At 45.6% G+C, this 22,309-nt stretch overlaps 1 protein-coding gene across 2 annotated transcripts in view; it reads right to left on the reverse strand.

The window, feature by feature from the left end:
- Nucleotides 1-5,264, reverse strand: part of MAZ (MYC associated zinc finger protein) — a 202,895-nt gene extending 197,631 nt beyond the window's left edge. The window contains exon 1 of one of the 2 annotated variants that reach the window (XM_069652022.1): nt 4,427-5,252. In XM_069652022.1, coding sequence (XP_069508123.1) covers nt 4,427-4,459 — 33 coding nt within the window. In that variant the 5' untranslated portion in view covers nt 4,460-5,252. Of the gene's footprint in view, nt 1-4,426 lie in introns of both variants that reach the window. The other variant, XM_069652021.1, reaches the window with a different exon arrangement.
- Between the last annotated feature and the right edge of the window lie 17,045 nt (nt 5,265-22,309).

The raw sequence follows: 22,309 nt of genomic DNA on the forward strand, positions 1-22,309 counted from the left end.
CAGAACAAAGGAAGTGAAGCCTGGCTCTCCCTGCACGATCAAACAGCCTGAACACCTGTTTGGGCACCTTCAATAATGTCCAAGCTGCTGCAAGGGAACCACCAGATTCATCTTCCACTTCAACACTCGACTGCTTCCACACCTCCAAGTTGTACTTGTTGCTGAAGCCTCTCCATCTTCAGATCTAGAGAAGACTGTCTTCTAGCGTTCCCAACTGAACAACACCTGCCTGGTTAGAAGCTTCTTTGCGCACCAAGCCTTTGCAGCCAAAGTTCTGTGACGCTGTGTGAAGCCAGCTGAGCCCACACTTGCCTCCAAAGGCCAGTCTCCAATTATCTGCACTCGAGGCTGCTTAGTCTTTCAGCACAACTGAGCCTCCATTGCATGCCGCTTGCAGCATATTCAACCCGTAAGCGGTCGTCCAGGCCACAGCACTTCCAGGTCCTATCCTATAGTGCTTTGAGCAGCAGTACAAGAGTCAGGAGCACCCTCACCTGATGCATCACTGGGCACAATGCAACCTGATGACATTCATTACAAATAAATGCATTCTACCTCATCAGCACAAGATGCAGCAAGTGAGGGTGGTCAATTACATAGTTAAGGATACGAGTATCTACTTCCACCAGGTCCCTATATGCCTGACAGTCTTGCTGCTCATCCCCCAGCCCTCACTGAAAACATATACTTATGGGCTGGACTACCTCTTTCACTACATGGCCGCCTATAGCTTCTTAAAATGATTAAGGTGTCGAAGGTCCTAGACTACTTTAACAACATACCTATTTGTCCTGGCAGAACCTTTTATAACACAATTCAGTTGTTGGCAAGGAAATTTCTTTTGGGCTTGGGAGTAGCCCGATTAGCATGGAAGGACATGGTCAAACCATATGATCAAAGAGGCCCGATGGCCCCAGATTTTGAACTATATTATTTAGTTGCCCAAACGCAGATTGCGGCACACTGGTATGCAAAATGCGCAGCGCACCAGCATGTAGCAATAGAAAGATTTTGGCGCTAGACAATTGAACCTTTTCTCTGTTATATTTAGAGAGAAGTTTTACAATAACTGCACGTTTGATCCAGCCCAAACAATGGTGATTGCCTGGGCTAGATTATTTAAGCAACCTGGGATAGATGCTCCATATGATGGGAGAGCTCCATTATGGAACTTTCCCGATATTTTACCTACCGAAGATAGAAAGAATTCAAATTACATGTGATGCAGAGGGCAATCTTACAATGGGAGAAATGTTCCGAGGGGGAGGTTTGTTACTATACCGAAAATCCATTCTAAATTGGGCATCGCCCTACTGTACTACGTTAATACATTCACCTAAGTACGTCTTTCCAGAACAAATGGCTGTGGTTTACCATAGAGCTTGAGACACATACCAAAGCTGTGTTGCCTCAGTCTGCTCCCCTCCCTCCTCGTGTGCCATCTTGTGCTATTTCCCCCAGAAAGAATGACCACGCTCCAGGTGTTTGAAATTGTTTTCAAAATAATCTGCTTACCTGGAAGTGCAAGGGTTAGACAGCGTCATTCCTCGTTCTCCATCTTTCAATAATGTATTTATTTTTTATTAGAATCTATTTCAGCACTGGCCCTACCCAGAAGGTCTGAGTGCCTTACAAAGTTGGGAGGTAAAACAGAAGTTACAAAAGAAATGTAAGATAGGATACAAACATTAGGCTAGACAAGTGGTAGCAGGGAAGATGTAGATTGTGTGAAACGGTTTCCCTCTAAACCACAACCCTGTGCTTAAAGCTGTGAATGATATATATCATGTTCCTCGTCTGTATTGACCTTATTGAAGTTCCCAACTTCCTCCTCGACCGCTGCCTCCTGTTATGCTGTAATAATACTTCCGAGTATGTTTTAATGTTAGAAGCGCTAACCCCATCTCAAACAAGTACAAGCATGTGGGGATCAACCTGGAGTGGGAGGTAGGGTGGGGTTCATGCATAACCTACCCCAATACTATCCTACAAATACAAATACGTTCTATAAAAAAAAATTGTACCACTGTCTTCTCATAGTAGCAATCTTTAAACTAAGTACAATTGTCTTATGTAATATCAGCTCATGTTAGTTTGGGAATGGGAGCATAAGATTGCAACACACCAATAACAAAAACAACAAAGGCGTGGAGCTAAAATCTATGAAAATGCAAAATATTTTAGTTTTAGATATGAGGGTGGCATTTTAAACCACCTATAAAAGGCAAAACTATTGGCATACAAGGATAGGAAGGAGATAGGATGTGAGGAGGGGCACAGCCTGTGAGTACCGATTTTTATCCACCCACTGACAGCCAAGAGACATTCTAATTTCCATGGCTATTTGTACTCACTACTCGCCAAAAATACAACCTCCTGGGATCTATTTGAGCTAGCTATCAAACAGTAACATCAAACTATGGGCTGTAATTAGGCTGCCATTGATAAATCTAAGCAGTGGTCTGAAAAGTAATGGCTCAACTGCAGTTCTACATCGGCTTTAGGTGCATTAAAAATGTCTTAGCCAAGTGGGTCTTCAGTCACTTGATTATTAAGCAATTTGTGCAACCTTACAACGGTTCCTTGCATTGAATGCAAAAACTATCAGTGCATCATATGCCGTGGGCAGGGCTCGAAATTAAGACTGGATAAGCGGGAGCTAAAAGCAGGCAGCTCCTGGGTATTCAACATTAACCGGTGACCAGGAGCTACCACTGGGGAACAAGGCGTTGGTACATAGCGTTCCATAAATCTAACTTCCACATAAGATGCAAAGATACAATTTTGCTCAGTTTATGGCACTTATGTTTCAAAAGTCATAGATGTGTCCTTATGTGCGTTTACAGATTGTCCCAAATGCAGAGATAAGGTCACAGATTTTGTTCGGCATTTGTTGGCCCGTGGAACCAAAAGTAGCTCCTGGTAGCGGTTTGTTGTCTAGCTAACTAGCTACCCTCAATTTCGAACCCTGCATGAGACTCGCACCATTGACAGCTGTTGACATGTCATGTGTGACACACTGAGCCAGTCCTTGCATTTGCCGTTGCATGATGGGCCTTATCCAAGTATATAAGCCTACGCGCCCCAACATGCAAAGTGAAAAGTCATATGCTTACTACGTCACGCATGACATGCAGAGACTTGCCAGTTACGCAGCTTTTGTCCAATTAGTACCGTTTTGGAAAAGGCTTCAGAAAAACCACAAATATTGGCTTTGTCAATGCTTGTTTTTCAACTCGTAAGGCTGAAAGAAGCCAATCGGGTGGACGCAGTTGCATGCATCACACCAGCCAGGAACACACTCAAACTAGACATAATACAGAATGTCTATTTTTAAATATCATGCAAGCTAAACACTAAGTACAGCAAAGCCAGAAATAGGGGGATACACAAACAGTTCTCAGTGAAAAAGAGGGGCAGTCAAACATGAACATCAATGCCCTAAAGTCTAAACAGTGTTGCTTTCAATTTGGTGCGATGACACAATACAAGTGAGTTTTTGGGACGTTGGGGGCGGGGGGTGCATGGGAGAGAACTGATTGATGAAGTGGCTTGCGGTGCTAATAATACGACCTGATGACAGGGGTTCAGACACAAAAGGGACACTGCATTATAACGGCACGTTTTAAAATAAATACAAATATATGACATACATGAGCACCAGTACATTGCAGACCGACACCATTAATTGAGCGATAGCAAACATGGCACCATCTGAAGATGCCCGATGACAGCACCCATTATACATATACAGATTTTTGTTTGATGTACATGAAAACCCCACAAACGAAGGTTTTAAGCGAGACAGTTAACACCCTCTACCGAGGTGACACGTAGTACAGGGTACACTTTCGCAAATATCACGTTTTTAAATCAGGGGGTGGGGGACTCGCAAACAGAACACCGTGTAAAAGGAGTTAAGAGGGGCGCTGACCCAAACAGATCTCATAACAAAGAGATAGAAACACTGTGGGCTTCAAAATCTCAACGCGTTGCTTGGCGAGTGAGCCCTGGCTCTTCATGGTACACACACAGCTGGGGATAGGGGCGGTAATCTACCCCCACCAACGCTAGACCCTGCGGCACTGCCCCTCGACCAGCACCCCTCTCCTGCTCCTGTGCTGGGTTCCCCTCCCTGAGCAGGAGAGGAGCATGGGGTGGGTATAGGGAGAGGCAGGGAGGGGAGGGAGAGGAGGAAAGCGAGGAAGGGAGGGGGTAGAAAGGGATGGAGAGCCCTCTCCGACAGCTCACCACAGGCCTCTCCTTCCTCCTCCCTCCCTCCCCTGCACCTCTTCCTTCCTTAACTGCACAGATTGCAACATTTACCCTCCTGAGCCTTCCCTCCCCTCCAGCAGCAAAACCCGACAGCCGGTTTATCGCTCCCTCCCACTTCCCTCCCTTTAAAATAATTTTTATTTTGTATTACCTGGAATATGAAGCTGCTCCAGTTTGCATCCATGGCTCCAAATATATATTTATATATTTTCCCTCCTCTACCCCTTGTCCAAGAAGGGAGGAAAAAAAGAAAAAAATCCCCCCACTTCTTCCTCCCTCCCCCTTTTTCCTCTCCTTCAGTGCAGCTCTCAGTGCCCCCTAATGGTGACTTAACGTAAGGGGGAGGGGGAACAGCAAAACAAAAAAATATTCAATCTACAAAAACAGAAGCAAGATCCAGGCACTTGGGGCGATCAGTTAACATGTTCTTTTGCAATCACCCATCAGCACTCTGAAATGTTATATTATTTTTGCAAGTTTATTTTATTGCAGACATAAACATGGCTGCTGACCCCTGAACCAAAGCCTAAAAAAATCTAGGCATGTACCATTAAATAACATGCTCCAAAAGTGGGGGTATTCGTTGGGATAGTATTTAATTTAATGCACGGTTTGGCAAAACCACGGCTCGCTGTGGGGATGCAACTCCTGGGGCTGATACATGCTCGGTTGGTGCGTTTGGCATTTGTGTCGCCTGTCAGAGTGGTCCCTACTGCCTCCTCCCACTTCTGGATAGGGCTGCAGCAGCCATTGTTTGCAGCAGGAGGAAAATAATTGTACAAACAGATCCTCCTAGTGCAGAACAACCTCCCGAGCAGTAATAGCGCCAATGGATTACTTTCTGGATCGTACTAAAACAATGACACAAAAATGTAACTAAACCGCTAGATTTTGTAAAGTTGTTTTTCTTCTTTGCACTTTAAAGGCTATCTGGTGGCCTTAAAGGAGAGGCAGCGGTCGTCTTCCCATTGCCGTAAACACAGAAAACGTACTAGTTTAGTTCATAGCGTTCTAGACGAGGCCATATTGAATAGGGTACATTGTATCCGACTTCTAGCTTTTGCTCTCAACAACCCAACCGAATATAGCCACCAACGATCTGGAAGAAAGGCACATTTTTCATGTTTTAGGGACTTCGGCTAAACATATACATTCATAAAAGTGGTTAAGTATTTATGAACTCCGTTGGCATTTACAGACCTATCCAAGATGGTCGTATGTTTCTTCGTGACGCTGCTGGCAGGTTTTGGCCGACAAGTATTGGCGAATTTAAAGGAGATCGGTAGCACGTAGTGCCCTATGCTGCAGTCACTCAGCAAACAGGTGTTGGTCTTAGACAAGGGGGAGGGGAACTTCTGCTCCAACTACAGATATGGAGCATGGCAATGCTGTCTTGGTAATTTTGGACACTGGAATGGGAAGGCGCGCTCATGGCCACACTTGCTGCAATCTAGGGAAAGGGTAATATTGATACAAAGTCATACTGCCCAACAGTTGAGAACTGTTATACTTTGCACCAGGACGGGGAAGGTTTACTCCTACCACCGTCCCCCATTAATTTGCATTGCAGTAAACTATATTTTAGGCAAGAGAAAATTAAAGGTTATAGATTTTTAACATGAGGTGAAAATCAGAAGTGGCCACAGAAATCAGGAGACACAATCAAATATAGATTCCGTTTTGTAGTGTTTTATTCTTAGTTCACATTCTTAATGTCTCAAGGCCTTGTAAGACTGCATTGTAATTTTTCCCCTTGCCTTGAAGCGCTTTGAAACATTATGTATAGGCGCTATACAAATAAACTATCAATCAATGACATGAATGGTAAATTTTGAATCAACGCTGAAGAAAGTACTACATTGGAATATTTCATTTACAAGTCTTTTCTTCTTGATATCTGCACCTTTAATGAATTCGTTGTTTTTCTACAAAGTAATATTTAAAAAAAACATCCATTAAACAAAATTGTTAAAACCTTTTAGAAAAATATATTTTTTTTGATATTGAATATTGAGAACCTTATTTTGATATTAGTAAATGTGACTAATCAATGCCCGTATGCCCTATATAACATTGTTTTTGAGCGTTTTAGACACTTGCCTATAATCATGGATTATATTGGGCATTTATTCATTTTGGCATTTTTGGAAGATGCATTCATTAGCGTTTTTTCTCTCCATTGAGACACCTACATGGTTGTAATGTGTTAGCTGGGATGTGGATCAATGAATTCAGGTATGCAGCTACATAGTTATTTTGTATGCTCTAGCATTTTTATTTTTCAGATTATGCATGCACCTTATTCCAAGCTGTCACTAATGTTTTTAGGCATATTTTTTGGTGGATATTCCTTGTTGATGAGTCTTTTGTAGTGACATTTATCCATTTATGCCATACACATTTACTATAATGGACACTAATCCAAGATGGTGGCATATTTAAATAGGTCTAACTGGACTGAGCTGTGTATGACATGATTGAATCTGGAACAGGAAGTGACAGTTTGGATAGCTATTTAATTAAGCTTGACATTGTGGCAATGTTTAAAAGCCGGAAGAAGTCAAAGGTTACTGATGGAGCAAGTGGTGAAAATTTGAAATTCCATGCAGTTGTTTTATCTTTCATCTGCCATGATTTTACTACAGAAGACTTAAGAAGATAAACCCAGTCTTGTCAAATTTAAAAACAATTCAGCACTGTCTGTACTCGTGGGTGGGCGACAAGCGGGCAGTAAAAAATGGATGCAACAAGTGGACTTGGGCATTACCTCCACTTCCCACAATACTCACGTTGCGAGGCCCCACCTCCTCAACCGAAACCCTTTCATTTTATCACCAGAGGTGTATCAACACCCCCTTTACTCCCAATTTCTGTTAAAATTTCAACCCTCAAGATCTTTCATGAGCGGGTCTCCGGGGAGAAACATAGCAGACCACTCTGCACCCCCTCCAACAGGGCAGAGGTGACAGGCTCTAGTACAGATGGGACATTCTAGGGTCTCCCTGGGGGCAGGTGGGCCAGATTGAGCTGCACAGTCCCGCGCCTGGGACAAGGAAATATGGGTCAGGGTGATGGCATTCCCCAGGACGCCCGGTTGGTGAATCACCTCCACTAGACTGCAGCTACGCCACGACAAATACGGCCTTAGCAGCACACATACTACCCATCTCCAATGCCCTGCTGACTACATCCAGCATTAGAATGCAGCTATCTCCCATGAATAATTCGGTTTAGCTGCACACGTACAAAGTGCACACACGCGCTGTTTACTTCTATGACTCCACGTACCTGGACTCCAGTCACCAAGGGCATTCAATCCTCAGAGCGTTGAGACCATACAATGATGAAAGGTGCTATACAAATGCCCATTAACATAACATGTTGTGGTCAGTGCAAGCACGTGAATAAAGGAGGATTCAGCGACATGATGGTTGCTTGGTTATGAGGTTGCTGTACACTCCAGGCTGAGTTCAGAGCGTGGGTTTGGCAGAGCGCTGTTTTAGGAAGACTCGCTTGGCTTGGGCGCATGATTTTTGCTTTTTTGTGTCTTTTTCATTCCCGATGGGGAAAAAGAAGGAGAAGATGAGGCATGTGGCTCTAGGAGGTTCTGTTGAAACTACCATTAGGCAGTACAAACAAACGCCAAAGATGGTGCTCCCTTTTATTTCAGACATTAAGGACAAGATTCTTGCAGTATGGAAAGACCCGGAGCACATTTCCATGCCAGTTTATGGTTACATTATATCCACTAAAGAGAACTGAGTCGTTCCTGCCTGAACATGTTGAGAAAGATGCTATCCTGGCCAGCCTTGTCAGCTGATCCTCTATGGCAGCAGAAGTGGCTGTGAGGGATCAGATATCTAATACCACTCTGAAGAAAGTCCATGTGGGGGCTCATTTGGTTCTCAGGGCTAATGTTTACGGATCCTATATAGCGGAAAGTGTCTTAGGAGGATTTAAGAAACTCTGTAAGGCAATGGAAGAGGGTACTGACTGCGCTCCTGTCTTGGTGGACATGCAAAAGCAGGTTGAACTCCTGTGTGACCTGACCTATGATGGTGTTCGAGGGTTGGCCTTGGCTTTGGGGGGTCAGGTGTGTCTGCCAGAAGGCACAGTCACATGCATGACTGGAAGTCGGAAGGTTTGCAAAAGAATATCACACTCAAGATCCCCTTCAAAGGTAACACGTTGTTTGGCGACTCCTTAGAAGACAAAGTGCATAAGGTGTTTTTCCGTGCTGACAAACATGCTGCTAAAGTTAGGAGAAAAGTTCAGCCCCGTCCCAGAGAAATAAGGCTTCAGAATCCAGACCCAAAAGCTTCTCTTCCATCAGTAAAGATAAGCCTTTTAACAGGAGAGCTGGATTTCGGTTAAGGCCAGAGAAAGTGAAGTCTCCAGTTAAAACACAGACATCATGACGAACAGCGGTTGGAAGACTCCTGCTCTGTTTCAGAACTTGGGCACAGTTATCTGCCGATGCTTGAGCAATCCAGACGGTGCATTAAGGGTAACAGATAGACTTCACAGCCCCTCCTGTGCAGTCCTCCGTGATCATGACTCTTATGCCAAGAGGCAAACAGAAAAGCCATTTAGCATCTCCTACAAAAGAGGGCCATTGCAAGGATTCCTCGGGCACAGGTCCTACTCAATTGTCTTCCTGGTCTCAACACCATCAGGGAAATTAAGGTTGGTCCTAGACCTGAAGGCTCTGAATATGATTGTCAAGGGTGAGAGGTTGAATATGGAAACCCCTCAAAAGACAATTCTCATGGTTTCAAGGAGGGACTGTCTTGTGTCCCTGGACCTGCAGGTTGCCTATTACCATATAGCCATCAGACCTTTCCAGCAGAAATCTCTTTGGTTTGTGGATGGAGGGAGGCATTTCCAGTTCAGAGTCTTCCCTTTCGGGTTCAAAACAACCCCCAGGATCTTTACCAAACTAGCAGCTCCCTTGGTGGCCCATCATCATCTACAAATTATCCACGTCTTCCCATACCTGGATGAGTGGATTGTCAGGGGTATCAGCGTGCAAAATTGAGTGGCGCTGAGAGCTATTTAGCTCCTGCTTGTAGCCTAGTAGAGCCTGGTTAGCTTGGCACCAGCAGCTACTTTTAGCTCCCCAGAGCAACTGATGCTGAACAAACACAACCATATGTATTTTTTTTTTTTTTAAACTCTTTTTATTGAACTTTTCAAATTTTGACAACAAGGCAACAATGAAAAGAAAGAAAACATTCCCCCACCCCTACCCCCCAGGACGAGCATTCAAAACCCCCCATCTTTGCTCTCCCAGACAGTTCCCTCACCCTATTGTAGCTTAAGAACTCTCAGGTCCTGCGGGCTCCATATCACTCGGTAGTCATCTTTAAGAAAAGTCTTAATCTCTCCCCAGTCGGCAGCAAAGCTTTGCACTTTATTCTCCATGGCATAAATTGCCCACTCCATGGCCACTATGTCCCAAACTTTCCGCAGCCAATCCTGTTCCCTGGAGATCTCGGGGCTCCTCCACCTTTGGGCTATCAACAAAAGGGCCGCCAGAGTCAAAATTGCTTTTGCTTTCTCCCTGCCTCTGATCCTCCCTACGTCAGAAACCGCCCGGACGCCCAGGAGGATCTGCATTGGAGTCCGTGTATCTCCCGGGCCAAAAACCCTTTCCTGCGCCCTTTGTACCTCAACCTAAAACGGTGCAATCTTGGGGCATTGCCACCAAACATTCTGCCGTGCCTACCAAACCACAACCCCTCCAGCAGCTATTCCATCTCGTGGGGAACATCTTGTGAAGCAGGGTGTAGTGCCATCCGAATAAGAGCGTATACCATGCTTCTTGGAGCTGGGACGCTCTGGCTAATTTGGGTATCTTCTTCCATAGTCTTTCCCACTCCTCCCTACTGATTTCCCTCCCTAGGGCCTTTTCCCATTTCTGCATGTAAACCCACTGAGGATCAGATTGCGAGCTATTCAGGATCTTGTAAATATTGGAGATAAGGCCTTTTGTACCATCGTTGGTCAGTAGAAATCTTTCAAATTGTGTCGTCTTTCTAGGTGCCGCCTTTCTAACTCCCGGGTGAAGTACCCAATGTCTTATTTGGGCGTACCGCAGTCTTTCCTTCTCCTGTATTGCAAATATCCTTTTACAGTCCTCAAACGACAACAGTTCCCCTTCTCGAAACATGTCACATAACTTACCACACCCTCCCTCCTGCCAACTCTCAAAAGCCCCCCTCTCCAGGCCTGGGGAAAATTCGCCATTGTCAAAGAGTGGCGTAAATGGAGACGGGAATGAAGTAATTCCCCTGGCCCTTACCATGCTATCCCAGATATCCACCATTAGTTTAGTTATAGTGATTTCATAGTGGTGCCCCGGTCTATGCTCTTTAGGGAGCCAAAGGACTTCTGAAAGGCTACGGTGGGCCACCGCTCTGTCCATTCTCACCCAGAGTTTCTCTCGCTGACTCTCTTCCCCCTTCAACCATTCCCTGATAGTTCGTAGCTGAGTTGCATCATAATACCGCCGAAAATTCGGCAAAGCTAGGCCTCCCTCCCTTCTAGATGCCATTAGCAAACCACCCCGCACCCTTGGTCTTTTCCCCTCCCACACGAAATCTTTAGTCAGAGCCCCCAATTCCCTAAAGAAGCTTGAGGGAACAGGCTGCGGGATAGCCTGAAATAAATACAACAGTCGCGGGAGCGTAACCATCTTCACAGCTGCAATCCGCCCTAGCCAGGATACTGTAAGGCCTCGCCATCTTTGATAATCCCTTTGGATTGCTTTAAGGAGCGGGGGAAAATTCGCTGGTTACCACTCTGCAATTGTTGCTGTGATCTTTACCCTCAAGTATTTAATTCCGCCCGGACTCCACAATAAAGGAGTACCTCCCTTCAACTCAAGTTCTAGTCCCCTAAACGTTAGATTGAGGACTTCTGACTTGTTAGCGTTAACCTTAAGTCCTGAGGCCTCCCCAAATTGTTCCAACAGGGACAAGCTAACCTGAATCGAATCTTTGGGCACCGTCAACATCAGCAACATGTCATCAGCAAAAGCTGCGACCTTCTGTTGTGCCCACCCCACTACCCCCAAACCGGATGCCCAGTATATCCAGCTTTTCTTTGATCGCTTGTAGTAAGAGTTCCAGATACAGCGCATAAAGAATAGGGGATAGAGGGCAGCCCTACTTTGTCCCCCTTTGTAGGTTGACCCTCCTAGTAGCCGTCCCATTCACCATTATTCTAATTGATGGAGCTTGATAATTAGCCTGGACCATCGTGAGAAATTCCCCCCCTAATGCCCATCTTTTCTATTACTCGAAACAGAAAAGACCACTCCACGCGGTCAAAAGCATTTTCCGCATTGAGTGCCACCAAGACCGCTGGGGTGGATGTTCTCTGGACTTTTTCAACTAAATGCGCCACCCGCCTGATGTTATCCGCTGTTTGCCGGCCCTTGACAAAGCCCGCTTGGTCGGGATGCATCAGAGAAGGCGTCCAACCTGATAGCCAAGATTTTAGTATATATCTTGGCATCTATATTGATCAAAGCAATGGGGCGGTAAACTGCTCTCTCTTCCGGGTCCTTACGCAGCTTGAGGACAAGAGTCACCTTTGCTTCCTCCATGGACGGGGAAATTTTACCTGTCCGTCGAAACGTGTTGAATAGGGAGGTCAGTTGCGGGGCCAACTGTTTAATGAGCATTTTATAAAAGGCTGCGGTATAACCGTCAGGGCCGGGGGCTTTATTCACTGGAAGGGCTCTGACCACTCGCCTCATTAAGGGGGTTTTGGGATGCATAAAGGGAGTTATAGAACCCCGCTATAGCCGCCTTCAATTCTTCCCTCTCTGTCACCCTCACCCCAGTGCTCAGTTTTAAGGCCGTAATGGCATTTTTCGCCCTTGTTCCCCTAAGTAGCCGTGCCAAAAGCGTATCCGCTTTATTCGCCTTTGCGTAGTACTTTTGTCTCACAGCTAGGAGTGCCCCTTCCGCCTTCTTGGTACGTAACAATTCTAACTGGCCCAGCGCTTTCCTGTATTCCCGCATGGCTATCGGGGATGGGGTGTTAGGGAGAATTCTCTGTTTAGGCTGAATTTCCTAACCTAGTGAGACCCCCAAGCAGCTTTGCTGGATTTCTGGAGTTTTTTTTTCTCCTGCCAAGAGTGAGACTCTTTTTCTCCTACTCTTGGACATTATTTGTGGTGTTCCTTTGAATGTTAATGTGTTTTATGGGCTATGGGGTCCTTTACTCCATAGGGTCTCATGTGTTTTTCCTATATGTGTTACACAGCACCCTCCGTGCAGTAACACCGGGGTGTCATAGTGTCCCCCCACCATAGACTCCATACCCTGGGACTGACTGCTGTCTCCCAGGGCATGTAAAGTCACCATTGGCTTTACTAGTCCCAAATTACTAACAGAACCAGTACAAGCCATCATATTGTGGACATGCTGGTAGGGGCAATTCGATTGCCCCTGGGTCTGTTGTTCGAGGGGGGCACTGTCCCGTCCCCCCTCGTCGAGTTTTGGCTGGTGGCAGTGGATACTATTTTTTATATTCAACCGCGAATATATCTCTATGGGATTTTCCCATTGTTCGAGGCTAATACTTTTTTACATAGCCTCTAACATACCGCCGGTTTATTGATTTAATATTAATTCACTGGTATTTTCTGCCAAAACTCGGTTTTAAAATGGCATTTGTGTTCGCCTCTGTAACTCCAAACCAAAGGTCGAGCCCTTTGTTCCACTTTTGGCGGGCTGCTACACAGAAGCCCTCCAAAGTGGTGCCACTCTGTCTGGGTACCACAGGGGCTGTGGGAGGGGGTTTAGGCACCCTGGACCGAGTTGCCTTGGCAACTCAAGTCGCACTCTTGTGTGATTGGCCCAAGTGGTGAGCCGGCCGGCTCACCACTTAGCATGTTTGATTGACAGCTAGGGTGAATGAATGGGGGTTTCTTGCATAAAAGCAGGGCTTTTGGGACTGGAACTTCAGAAGTCGCCACAGGACCTGAAAATCTGACGAGGGAGAAGCTGAGCCGAGCTACTATGACAAGACCACCGGTGGAGCCCTGCTGATCCGACTCACCACTTCCCAACGACAGAGGAGATCTCCCTGCTGGAGAGTCTTCTTCCCTTGACTGGTGGGCACAACCAGTTTACCTTCTTTTCTCACTCAAACTCATTCAAACTCAGAGAAATAGGGGGGCCACCCAACTCGGCGTACCTGTCCCTAAGGAAGAACACCCTAGCCCTGGCGGGGGTGTCTCTCCCTGGGTAGCGCGTGGTGTATCGCCTACTAAATAGATATAGAGGAGAGAGCTGTCCCTCAACCTTCTATACTGGTGGCTGTGTCCAGTGACAGACACATATTGTCCAAAAAAGGAGAGTTGGGTGGCCCCCCTATTTCTCTGAGTTTGAATGTGAGCACTCCATTTGACCAATGTGTTAGCACACTTATGATGCACCTAAAAAATCTACCTTCCTAGTATAACCGTTAACATGGGGTTGCACCTGCTGCCTGCCTAGCCGCTTCAACCTCTGCCTCCAATTGAACCTCCAAAGCCCTTAACTGCTTCACTGGAAAAGCGGTCGCAGCAATTAGGTCCCCTCTGATTGTAGCCTTAAAGGCGTCCCACCTTATCCCCTTTCCCGTATCCTCCATTCTATTAATTGCAAAGAAGATCTTAATCTTCTCCTCAATTCCTTCCCGAACTACTGGGTCTCTCAAGAGCGCACTTGGGAACTTCCAGCCCCATACCCCCCTCTCCCTCCTACCCAAATTCATAACCACTTATACTACCTTATGGTCGGCTATTCCAATCGGTCCCACCTGAACCTCCCGGATACCTCCCACTAGTCCTACCGAGACCCATATGTAATCTATTCTAGATTGAGATCCATGAACCCCAGATAAGAAGGTATAACCCTCCGCATCTCCCTTTACCTCCCCTCCACACATCCCGCAACCCCAGGCTCCTGATCTTCTCCTTCAATTCAGCCAACAACACCGCCCCACCACCTCTCGAACCTTTACCGCTTCTATCACGTGCGATATTCAGATCCCCCATTAAGATAATTTGCCCCCAGGATTGCTCTTCCAACACTTTCAATACCGACAGCAGAAATTGTTCCTGACCACAGTTGGTGCTATATACCACCGCAATTGTAAGGGGCATCCTGACACTTCCCCCTAACCACTAAGTATCTCCCCTCTTTATCTCTCGTGACTGTATCCACTCTGAAATTAACCGTGCTTCTAATAGCTAGTGCTACCCCCTTCGTTTTACTGTGTCCTGAAGCATGTAATATCTGATCAAAGCCTCTCAGCTTCAAGCTTCAACCGTCCCTGGTCTTTGGGTAGCAAGTGCATTTCTTGGAGTTCCATAATATCGGGTCTCTCCCTTCTCGCAAAATGTTCCAACTTCTTCCTCCTTAAAGGAGAGTTCAGCCCTCTCACATTATGTGTTACCGACTTAAGGAGTTAATGTTTGAGACTTAGATCTTTATTCTGAGCAACTGTCTTCTCGCCTTCCTCCTCCTTGAATGCCTCGACTCCTCCCCTCCCCCCACCCTATTCTCCCCCTCCCACCCATCCCTGGAAGATCATTCCCTTCCCGCTTGCTCACCACTCCTAACTCGGGTATCGCCGCCCTTTCCGTACCCAAAATGGTTGCTCCTCCTCCGATCCGTGTCTTCAGTTCTCCTTCTAGAGGCCCACCACCCCTTTTGCCACGTCATAAATTAGGAGCCATTGGGTGAAATACTCCTCTCTTCACTAGGATTTCCTTTTTGCCTCATGCCATCTTTGCCACTTTTTCTCTTCTTTTCTCCCACTGTCGACCAGCTGCAAGGTTTAAGCCTGTTGCATCCCACCACACCCCGCACTCGCGAGCTTGGCGGGGTTTCTTCCAGTTCAATATGAAGTGTGTCGTCCCCTTCCTGTAGAGTTGTCACATGTTTCTGGGCTCCCTCCCATTCAAAAAGTAGGCCAAACAGGAATGTCCACTTATACCGTATGCCCTTCTCGTTCAATACTTTTACCAGCGTGCCCATTTACCTCCTTTTCATGAGAGTGCTAGCCGCCAAGTCCTGAAACAAAGCGATCTGCTGGCCTTCAAACATAATGAGCTCCCTCAGTCTTGCTGCCCGAAGGACTATTTCCTTCTGGGCGTATCTAGCAAACGCCGCCAGAACATCTTTGGGTCTCGCCCTCTGGCCTTTGACCAACCGACCGATTCTATGCACCCAGTCCAGCTCAATCTTCTTGGGGTTCCCTTTGCCAAAGATGCCTTGGAGAACCTCCTTTAGGTCCTTATCTGGGACCGACTCTGGTAAAGATTTCACTATAATGTTGATCGTATGGGATCTATTCTCTAAGTCCTCCGTTTGGACCTCGAGATTCCTTGTAGCCACGTCTAACCTCTCTATGGCTTCGCTGTTAGCTGTGGTGTCCTCCTCTACCTCTTGGAGGCCCTTTTCCAGGGTATCTGTCCTTTCCCCCCAATTGGTGGGTTTCCCGTCTTATCTCTCCTAGGGCCTCGTTCAAATCTGTTCTCATTAGTTGAAATTGATCTTGAAAAGTCTTGGCCAAGTTCAGCTGTAAGGCATGGAGCTCCCCCAGAAATTCCTGTCTAGTCATCACAGATTGCTCCTCCCCCATCCCCTGATCAGCATCTTTGCCCGACTTCTCCCGGGCCGCCCTAGGGACCCTCCCTTGGGGTGTGCACTGGCCAAATTGCAGGCCTCACTCCCTCCCACCGCTCCTCCTGGTGCCGGGGGGGACCCACCAGGGGGCAGTGCTTGGATTCCACCCCTTCTGCGAGCCGGGACCCCTGCTGTCTCTGGCAGGCAGATACTTCCTCCCAACCTGCCCTCCCCACACCGCGTCCAGTCACTTAATATGGTGATGCAGGAGAATACATCCGACCTCCTCCGCAGCCGCTTTGTCCTCTCAGTGCTTCGCCCCTTTCATTCATCCCCGGGGCGCCTACTCCTTTCCACGCGCCCCGGTCTGACCTGGAGCCACTCTGCTGTCTTGCGGCCCCTCAGCTCCTCCAAACGTTCTTCCTTCCTCTCAAGGGTGGGGGGGGGGCGGGCCGCGCAAACGCTCCACCACGGATTGCCTCCCAAGCTCCGCGGGGCACACGGCGTGAAACCCGCTCTCAGGTCTTGCTCCGATGAGCCTCCCGGCTCCCGACTGTGCCGCCCCGCCCCACCTCCTCACAAGGTCCGTCCGACCTTCACACCGGCGCCTGACGTGGGGTGCCGCATAGACAGTCAGCTCTCACCAGTTCACTCGCCGGGGGACCTTCCTAATTGCTATGGACACCTGTTGATGGGGCGGTGGGCACCACTCTGCAACCAGGTCCGGAGAGCGCCGTCAGCACGTCTACTCAGTGCCGGCGGCCATCTTGGAATCCAACCATATGTATTTAACTTTGTTTGGGGTAATGCATAAACAAACAGAGCACCTCTATGAAACCTTTAAAGCTTCCAGGTTAATAATGGACAAAATTATATATTTGCATATTATGGGGAAGTTAGGTTTGGCGAAGTCTATGTACTGGCTCCTCGTTCCCCAGTGGTAGCTCTTTGTCACTGGTTAATAAGGAATAACCAGGAGCCACTTTTAACGCCCGCTTATCCAATCTGAATTTCAAACCCTGGGGGGTGGTACAGGCACACCTATGAACCGTGTACAAAGCCCTGGAGGATTAGAAATTCCTGGTGAATTGGCACAAGTCCCAGCCCCTCACCTACACCCCCAAGATCTGACCAGCATAGGGGCTCTATTTTGCAGCAGACAGGGGAAGCTGTCCCCCCCCCCCTCAAAGTTGTATGCCTCCATTTTGCACTTACCAAGGTTCTTCAAACTGAGTGGGCTTCAGCACGGAAACTCCTAGCGGTACAAGGTCACATGGCCTGTGTGTTTTTGGTTCCCTGGGCTCGACTTCATCTCAGGCCTCCAAGTCTCCCATCTCCTCAATCATTATTTTTCAGCCTCAAAATCTTATGAATCTCAGATCCCTTTGATGCAGGAGTTGAGGGACGCACTGGGCTGGTGTTTGCATCTGAGCCATCTTGAGAAGGGGATGAGTATAGACCCTCTCTCGAACATCCCTTTTTTTAAAAATTGATTTAGTTGAATTAACAACTTTTCAATATACATAGAAACAAAACAAAATATCATTTAAAATGTAAACATACAAAAGGTTTAGACCAGTACATAAAAATTGTTGACATACATAAGAACAAATAAGAACAATGATGCTACAAAATTAAAACAAAACAAATGCTACCACATCACATACAATCCCTTTAGGAAATAGTTAGGACTGATACAGTTTGACTTTTCACTTGGATCAAAAAACTAAAACTAAAATGTGCTAAAGTTATTCAAATTTGGAGTAATCCAAGTGTAGAGTAGAAAATTCACTGTCACAACTTGAAGGCCCAAATGCATCGAACCATGAATGTAGTCCCAACATTCGTTAGTGTCATAGAAAGAAAGAGTCGAACAGTAATTATAAAAATGCAATTGTTGCTGACTGCTTAACTTAGGACATTGAGTAATGAGGTGCTCTATGGTTTCAGGACATCCAGCAATTCGACAAAAGCGACACACATTCAGAGTAGGCAAGATTAGTTTTCGCGTACAGAGAAGATCTTTGGTTTCCCATATGGGTAATCGAAAGCGTAGAATTAAGTTTCTATGTTTGGAAGACGGAGCTTTCGAGAGAATTTATTGTAGTACCTCTTTTGTGAGGAGAAAAACGTTGGCTAGAGGCGTATTTGTACAAAAGGCATGTCTGATGATTCACTATCCACGCTGTTTGGTAGATTTTTAGTTTAGCCTTGTCAGGATTTTGAATTAGGAGTTCGATGGAAATGTCTGCTTGAGTCAAAACCTTATATACTGACAATAACCATTTTTGAATGAAAGGATGATCAGTGCTAAATAAGTAGCTCGATAAGATCGTGAGAAGGGAGTCTGATCGAATAGACAAACATTTCCTTAAAAAAGAACACTGCCTCTAATTGAATATGGATGATAGTGGGGTAAATCCTAGTTCATAACGTAGGCATGATATAGGAATGCATTTAGGTAGATGTAGTACATTCTTCCAATATTTTGCTTCCCATTTATCAAATGTGCTGGAGGCGAGGGGTGGCCCCGTTTCCAGTCCGTAAAGTATGGAGGGAATTACTTTCATTTGCCAGAATGCTATGGCGGGAGTTATGGAAAACTTGCCAAATTTGGCGAGGAGGATGTGTAATTGCGAAATAGCAGTAAGAAGTTTAGTGTTTATCTGGTTTAAATGTTGCGAGGACTTCAGGGACGCTTCAAAAATGACTCCTAAATATGTATAAGCCGAGACCATGGTCGGTTCAGTATTGTCACCGATGGACCAGTGTTTTAAGTTGTGAAGGCCTCGATTAGGATTATACATCAAAACTTGTGTTTTCGCGGTGTTAATTGTTAATTGATTTTCCACTGTATAGGAGTCCAAAGCCGATATGAGTTTTTGTAAGCCCATCGGGGTCTTAGAAATGAGCACAATGTCATCAGCATAAAAAAGTGCTTTTATAGAAAAACCATTGATTTTCGGCGAGTCAGACAGAATGTTTTCAAACCTGTATTTGATGTCATGAATGTAATAATTGAAAATTGCTGAAGCCAGTAGGCAGCCTTGTTTAAGGCCGCGCGATGTTGGGATAGGTCAGGAAAGTAGGCCATTCAATAAGTCGAATTTGAACTAAGGTGGAAGAATGAAAATGCTATATTAGATCACAAATTGTGGGTGGACATTTATCTTTGATGAGTTTAGTCATAAGTTTGACTCTCGAGATGAAGTCAAACGCGGAATGAAGGTCCACAAATGCAAAATAGATCTGCTGTTTTTGTATTTGACAATGAGACTTGATAGCATTCAATAAAAAAAACAAGTTCACAGCCGTGCCCATGCCGGCCACAAAGCCTGTTTGGAAAGGATTACAATGAAGATGATTTGTGGTCCAGACAGAAAATTTGTGAAGTAGAAATTTGGCAACATTTTTTCCTGGTGAGTCAAGAAGTGCAATAGGTCGATAATTCATGGGAGAGGACCGGTCCCCTTTCTTGAAGATTGGTGCGAGAATGGAAGAATGCCATGACAGAGGTAGTTGTCTTGTGTTGAAGATATGTTGGAACAAGAGGAATAAGATTTGTGCCCATTGCTTTAGATTGTTCTTCAAGGTTAGGTTACTAATACCATCAGAGCCAGCTGCTCAGGAACTGATGGTATCCAAATCACAATTGAGTGACCACTTGGGGTTGGATTGCATTTGATAGACAAATTTATCAAATTCCGGATCGGTATATAACTCAAAAAAATGATTGACCCATTGGACTTCAACGCCATTAGCTTGTGTATCCAATTGGTGTCGACAATTGGTGTGCTTTAGTAGTTTCCGTATATTTGCAGAGTTTTTAGTGCTTAAGGAATTTAACATGAGTTTGCTGTCTTTTTGAAATAGGTGAGCTCTGTGTGCACGTACCCAGTTGGTATATCAGGTTTTTGCCTTTCTCGCTGCATCAAATCGTAGACAAGATTAAGACGAAAGCAAAAGTTTACGCTCTTTTCTGTAATCTATTCTCCTCAGGTGCAATTCGGAATCAAAACAGTGTAGATGAGTAAGGGGTTTCTTTTTTGTGATTATAAGGTTATTATTAAACTGTTGTAGAATGTGGGTGTGCTCTATATTAGGTTTACTAACAGAGGATAGGACGAGCGACTGTTCAAGAGCAGAGCCTGCTTGGGGTCCAAGAGAAACGATTTCCTGATTGATGGTCAAAGGTGCTGAAAACCATTTTCGCTGGGTTGGTATTAAGGAAATCAATCTGGAAAAACGTAATGAGAGAAATTTGTGATCACTGTGTGCTTGAGGTGTTATAACTAGGGAGGTAATGGTATGAAACAGCTTTGAGTCTGCATAAATGTAATCTATGGTACTTGAGCTGGCGTCTCTTCGCCAAGTGGTTGACGCCAGGAGATCTCCGGGGTCAGATCCATTAACCATGTTGAAATTGTGATCGGACATAAAGGCAGACCAAATTCAGTCCTCCTGAACAGTTGCCTCAGAGCGAGGTTGCAGGCAGTCAAGATTGAAGTCGCCAACTAAGAGCGTAGCAGTGATATCAGACAATAGAGAGATCAGTTCTAGCATAAATGAAAGCTCTCTGAGAAATGTATTGAGGGTTAATTTTGTTGGATTTCTGTAAATGTTAAAGAGAGCAAGGTTGCCCCCACAACCAATCACTTTGACAAGCTGAATAAAGATTTCAAAAGCGAACCAAGGTTCAATAGATTAGAAGTTTGTCGCGCATCTATCAAGAGTCCTGACATTGGTCTGCCCAGGTCTCCTTTTACTGCAGGAATTAAAGCAATGGAATACAGACCATCCACCTTATGGCGATTTTGCGATTTGCAAAAAAAAAAAAAAAAACGCAAAATTTGCCATTTCCCGCAATTGCCGCTATAAATCATTAAATGAGCACAAAAAAAACATGTTAGCTTTGTGTGTCTTTTTTCGCGGTCATTTAATGATTTAGAGCGAACACAGCTGGCTGCTGATTGCAGCAGCTTGAGGGTTAACACCTCGGCTCTGCGTTGCAGGCCCAGGATTGGGGGAGGGTCACGCAGGCCTGGGAGATGCACAGCATTTGGCTGTGACCCCAGGCACCTCCAAGGCTCACTGAGTGCCCGAGCTGACAGTTGGTGAAGCTAGCCAGGTAAGCACTGGCCTGTCCACTCATCTGCCCCCAACTCAGAGCACCCAAAGAGGCCCACTGGACTGTTTTAATTCCCGGCGCTCGACAGGAAAGTAAATTACTTTCCTGTCGAGCGCCGGAAAAGAAAGCATAAACTTAATGCTTCCTGACGCTCGTCTACAATTGGTATCATGCAACCCAGCCTCAAGGCTGGGCTGCATGATACCAATTGAAGACTCTCGTAGCTGTATTAATTTCAAATTGCTTTACAATTGGTATCATGGGCTGCATGATACCAATTGTAAAGCAATTTGAAAACAAATACAGCTACGAGCGTTTGTATCATGCAGCCCAGCCTTGAATCAAGGCTGGGCTGCATGATGCCAATTGAAGACTCTCGTAGCTGTATTTGTTTCAAATTGCTTTACAATAATTGTAAAGCAATTTGAAACGAATACAGCTATGAGCGTTTGTATCATGCAGCCCAGCCTTGAATCAAGGCTGGGCTGTATGACACCAATTACGCACAAAATTGGGTGTTAAAATTTATGAAAGGCAAATGCCATTCGTCCTGTGCAATTTTGGTGGTTATGCAAAGCCAATTTAATGATATATGCATATTTCACCTTGATATGCTAATTGATGACATCACATGCCATTGCATTTGTTAATGAGTTCCCTCCCCCACTTTAATTTGTAGGACTTGACCCCTGGTAGTGTTGTGATGTTTCATTTCTGTTTGTGGGTGTGTTTAGTCACCATGTGTGGGTGGCATAACCAAGGAATTATGACCACCCAAGAGAGTTCATTGTTTGGCTAGGTATTATGGGCTTGCAGTTACTGCCACTGCATTGCCCCTGTGTCTTGGCCTCATGGATTCCTTCCATGGAGAAGTGTAGAGTTGTTCCCCCTCTCTCCTGGGGTCATAGGACAAGCAAAAAGCAAACCTATGGGCTTCAACCAGGTTTACACTTTTGAAATCAAGCCTATCTGTTTATTTGCTTTCCACTTGTCTGCTGGAAGTAGTGGCACAGCACCATTTCCTTGGAGCTCATCAGGCTGTATCCCACTTCCTCCACCACAATCCAAAATGTTAGGCTGTGGTGACTCGACCTGGCTGTCCTACAGAGCGCAGCCAGACAGAACACATTTTGTTCCTCACTAACAAAAGCCTTGCAATTACTTGGTTTTAGGCTAAAAAAGATGTTAAATGATATATTTTTCAACGTTAGAAAATGCCGCAAAAAACGCAGTTGGGTGCCGCAATTTTTTTCTTTTTTGTGCCGCAATATTT

This window comes from Ambystoma mexicanum, chromosome 3p, assembly GCF_040938575.1.
Source record: "Ambystoma mexicanum isolate Mex_15411 chromosome 3p, UKY_AmexF1_1, whole genome shotgun sequence".
Lineage (NCBI taxonomy): Eukaryota > Metazoa > Chordata > Amphibia > Caudata > Ambystomatidae > Ambystoma > Ambystoma mexicanum.